The sequence below is a fragment of the Amphimedon queenslandica genome, unplaced genomic scaffold (assembly GCF_000090795.2).
Source record: "Amphimedon queenslandica unplaced genomic scaffold, v1.1 AMPQUscaffold_11658, whole genome shotgun sequence".
In the NCBI taxonomy this organism is placed as follows: Eukaryota; Metazoa; Porifera; class Demospongiae; order Haplosclerida; family Niphatidae; genus Amphimedon; species Amphimedon queenslandica.
Genome location: NW_003548100.1, coordinates 2585 through 6592, shown reverse-complemented (window position 1 = coordinate 6592; position 4008 = coordinate 2585). Strand labels below are relative to the sequence as shown.

Below are 4008 nucleotides of genomic sequence, written 5' to 3'. Positions count from 1 at the left end.
TTTTCTATTCCTCCAGTTCATTATATGTATAACCTATGCCATTGTTGTTGTCTTATTCCATCCATATAAGAGGACGCAAGAAGATGGAAAGACCCCTAAAAAGATTGATCCCAATATTATTGAGGCTTCTTCAATGCTACTTCTCTCACTGCTGATAGCTCTAAGCCTCTATCAGTATGCATATACATTGGCAGATGTTCCACTATCTAAATGGGCTTTCATCCTTCAGGGTATACTAGTGTGGATTCCTCTTGTATGGATTGCAATTGTTTATTGTCGTCTCTTTTATTTGAGGAACTGGGACACATTGAAGGAATGGTTCTCAAAAGTTTATTGCTGCTGTAAGAGACGCTGTGCTGTTAGAGACAGAGATAACGAAGCGAGACAGCCACTGGTCAGTAATTCTGACATTCATCAATCTGTCAATAATAGATCTACCGAGTTAATGCATTCGCATAGTTTTAAAAGTTATGGTGTACGTGATAATGAGAGTGTCCATGAGAGTAATGCTTAGCTGTTTTTGATAACTTTAATTTAGGAACTTTGATTTGATTTTTTCTTCTAGTTTTCTCTCTGTCTATCGCATTCTTTGAATTTCTTCCTGTTAATTATCATGATTGAAAAAAACTAAACATAATCTATAGTTCTATACATGTAACAGTCAAACAAGTTCACAGCATGCAGACAACTGTATACCAGCATGTACTTATTGTAAAAAATAATGATGTCAATGATAATAATAATAATGCTACAAGTCATCACTGATAATAATAAAATTGAGAGAGAGAGAGGCATCACTTCAATAGCTTGTGGACCATAAACTGTAATATCCCTCCATGCTTGAAGTAATTTAGCTCCACATCTGTATCAAACCTTACCCTCACTTTGAAAGCTTTACCATTTGAAACCTACAATAAAATAAATTAAAAATTTCAAAAAGGAAAATAATAAAAATGTGTTTATACTATCTCCTTTACTTACTTCTACATTAATAGTTTGGCCAGGCATCAGATTTTCAGGCACTTTAATGCTGTACTTCTCTTTACCAGTTAGGCCATGAGTATCAGCAGTCTCTCCAGGCAAGTACTGCAGTGGTATGACACCCATTCCAACCAGATTGCTCCTGTGTATCCTTTCATAGCTTTCTGCTATAACAGCTTTTACTCCCTAGATATAGCAAATATGGCTGTCCCTCCATATTTTTGCTCCCCTTCCCCCATATCAATAATTATAGTTTTTTTACCAGCATCCAAGGTCCTTTAGCAGCCCAATCCCTTGAAGGTCCACTTCCATAGTCCTTGGCAGCCAGTATTATCAAGTCCCTTCCTTCTTTCTTGTATCTCATTGCAGCATCAAACACATGCATCCATCTACAACTGATGTATTATGATCAAGAGAAAAGTAAAGCTTCATAGTCTCACTTGTTCTTCTGATGGTAAGTGTATAGTCTTTGGTCCGGCTTTGCCTATAAACTTGTTCAGGAGACGAATGTTAGCAAAAGTGCCTCTGGCCATAACATCATCATTCCCTCTTCTTGAGCCGTAAGAGTTGAACTCGCGAGGTGTGAGTCTAAAATAAACAAAAAGATTCAAAATGAAATGCTGTATAGGACATATTGATATAGAGCAATTGGCAGAAGAGGGGTGCATTATAAGATGCCTCATTAATTTTACATCTTTGCTCACTAGACTAAAAAAAATTCCAAATCCTTCCTGCTATATAGTACATTTATAAAACTAAAAGCTTACCCTTTGCTGCTCAGGTATCTAGCAGCTGGTGAATTCCTGGCAATGCTCCCAGCAGGACTGATGTGATCAGTGGTGACTGTCCCCTAGATTAAGGAGTGGATAGGCTTCTTCAATAGTAGGAACAGGAGGAATATCTACTGTCTAAAAACCATTGAAAATTTAATGATAAGCCACACAAATTTTTTGTGGTTAAGCCGCATAGTAATCAAGTTATAAAAACTGGGTTAACCATTGTTATTTTTATTTACCATATTTTCAAGGAAAGGAGGATGCTTAATGTAGGTGCTGCTGGTGTCCCAAGGATAAAGGATTGACTGAGGAGCCTCCAGAGCATTCCAACGGGAATTACCCACAGTTATTTTAGAATATACTTCAGTGAACATTGCAGGGCGGACATACTCTACTTCAACTTTTTGACTAAATATCAGCTCTTAGTGGCCAAATATCACGGAGAAACACAGGCTGTCTGGAAGGATCTTTACCTTTGAAATGAGAGAAAAGTGATTTAATGGCCCCCTCTCTCTCTTACCTAATGGCTCTTTCTCAAAATCAATGAGTACCGTCCCTGCAATGGCATATGCAATACACAGGAGAGGGGAGGCAAGGTAGTTAGCAGCTGTATGAGGATTGATACGTCCCTCAAAGTTACGATTGCCAGAGAGAACACCACAAGCCACCAGCTCACCCTATAAGAGGACAATTTTAAAATGACCGTAACTTGAAAAAAATATTTGTCGGAATCAGCTCAAACTTGCTACATAGCATAAGAACATCGATGTGTATCAGAAAATGTAATAAAAATTTGGGGTCATTTTTTAGCCAATTTTTGGAAAAAACCATGGGCTATAGTACAGGGTATTTTTCCGAAATTTGGAGTTTTTAAAAAATGACCATAACTCGAAAAATATTTGTCGGAATCAGCTCAAACTTGCTACATAGCATAAGAACATCAACATGTATTAGAAAATGTAATAAAAATTTGGGGTCATTTTTTAGCCATTTTTTGGAAAAAAATATGGGCTATATAGTACAGGGTATTTTTCTGAAATTTGGAGTTTTTAAAAAATGGCCATAACTCGAAAAATATTTGTTGGCATCAGCTCAAACTTGCTACATAGCATAAGAACATCAACATGCATTAGAAAATGTAATAAAAATTTGGGGTGATTTTTTAGCCATTTTTTGAAAAAAACCATGGGCTATAGTACAGGGTATTTTTCCGAAATTTGGAGTTTTTAAAAAATGGCCATAACTCGAAAAATATTTGTCGGCATCAGCTCAAACTTGCTACATAGCATAAGAACATCAATATGTATTAGAAAATGTAATAAAAATTTGGTGTGCTTGACAAGAAATGTAAAGAGCTAGAGAATCTATCAGTATATGAGTCACAATGCGCTGCACTTAAGAATGAGCTGAATGACATGACAGAAGAATTGAGGAATGAGAAAATACAGAGAGAAGCTTTAGAGATGGAGCTTGCCCAGGTTAAAGAAGAACTTGTACAGAATGAAGAGCTGAGGCAACTGGTAAGTAAATACTTAGTTTGTGTGTCTACATATCCTTTGACATAATAGGAAGTAACTTTATTTAATGAGAAACTTGATGAACTTGATAAGCAAGTGCAAGAAATAGATGAGAATGATGGTAATGAGAGTTTGATAGAATGTAACTTAGTTTTGTATAGTTATTATAGTCACACCATCCACCAGGAGATTGTCATCATCTTCATCAGCTCAGCAAAGAAGCTCAGTTGAGAGGAAAGTCTCTGTACAAGAGACCTTGTCCGAGAGTATCAAAAGAGTTAAGACTTTTGCAAGTGAAAGACTTCAAGAGACAAACGTTCCAGAGCATGATGGTATAGTATTACAAGTAGCAACACTTAGTTTTAGTTCTTCTTCTCTCTCTCTCTCCCTCTATAGATAGTATTAATAATAATTCAGTGTTTGATGATGCCAGTCTGTATTATTCACTTCCTTCAGAAATGAAGGAATGGAATGAGTCATTAGTGACTAAGAATCAGTCCTTCTACTCGCAGCAATCAATCAGTAACAATGCTCTCTTGAAATTCTTGCAAGAAAAAGTCAGTCGATTGACAGAGGAGAACACTGTAAGTAGAGTAAAAATAAGGTGCCCTTTGATATTCCAATCAAAAATAGTTTTTTTTACAAATTTTTAACTTTGCTCCAAAATTGTGTCAAAGCCCCTCTACTATATAGTACAGGGATTTTGGTCAAATTTTGCCAAAAATGAATAGGAG

The 4008-nt window shown here is 36.3% G+C and overlaps 1 protein-coding gene and 1 pseudogene across 1 annotated transcript; one reads left to right on the top strand and one right to left on the bottom strand.

The window, feature by feature from the left end:
- Positions 1 to 594: 594 nt before the first annotated feature.
- Positions 595 to 3174, bottom strand: LOC100637231 (cytoplasmic aconitate hydratase-like; annotated as a pseudogene).
- On the top strand, positions 3021 to 3927 carry LOC109589068 (uncharacterized). Its single transcript, XM_020005189.1, has 4 exons — positions 3021 to 3277; positions 3326 to 3395; positions 3436 to 3606; positions 3671 to 3927. The coding sequence occupies exons 1-4, from the start codon at positions 3173 to 3175 to the stop codon at positions 3925 to 3927; spliced, it is 603 nt and encodes a 200-aa protein (XP_019860748.1). The 5' UTR covers positions 3021 to 3172.
- Positions 3928 to 4008: the final 81 nt, after the last annotated feature.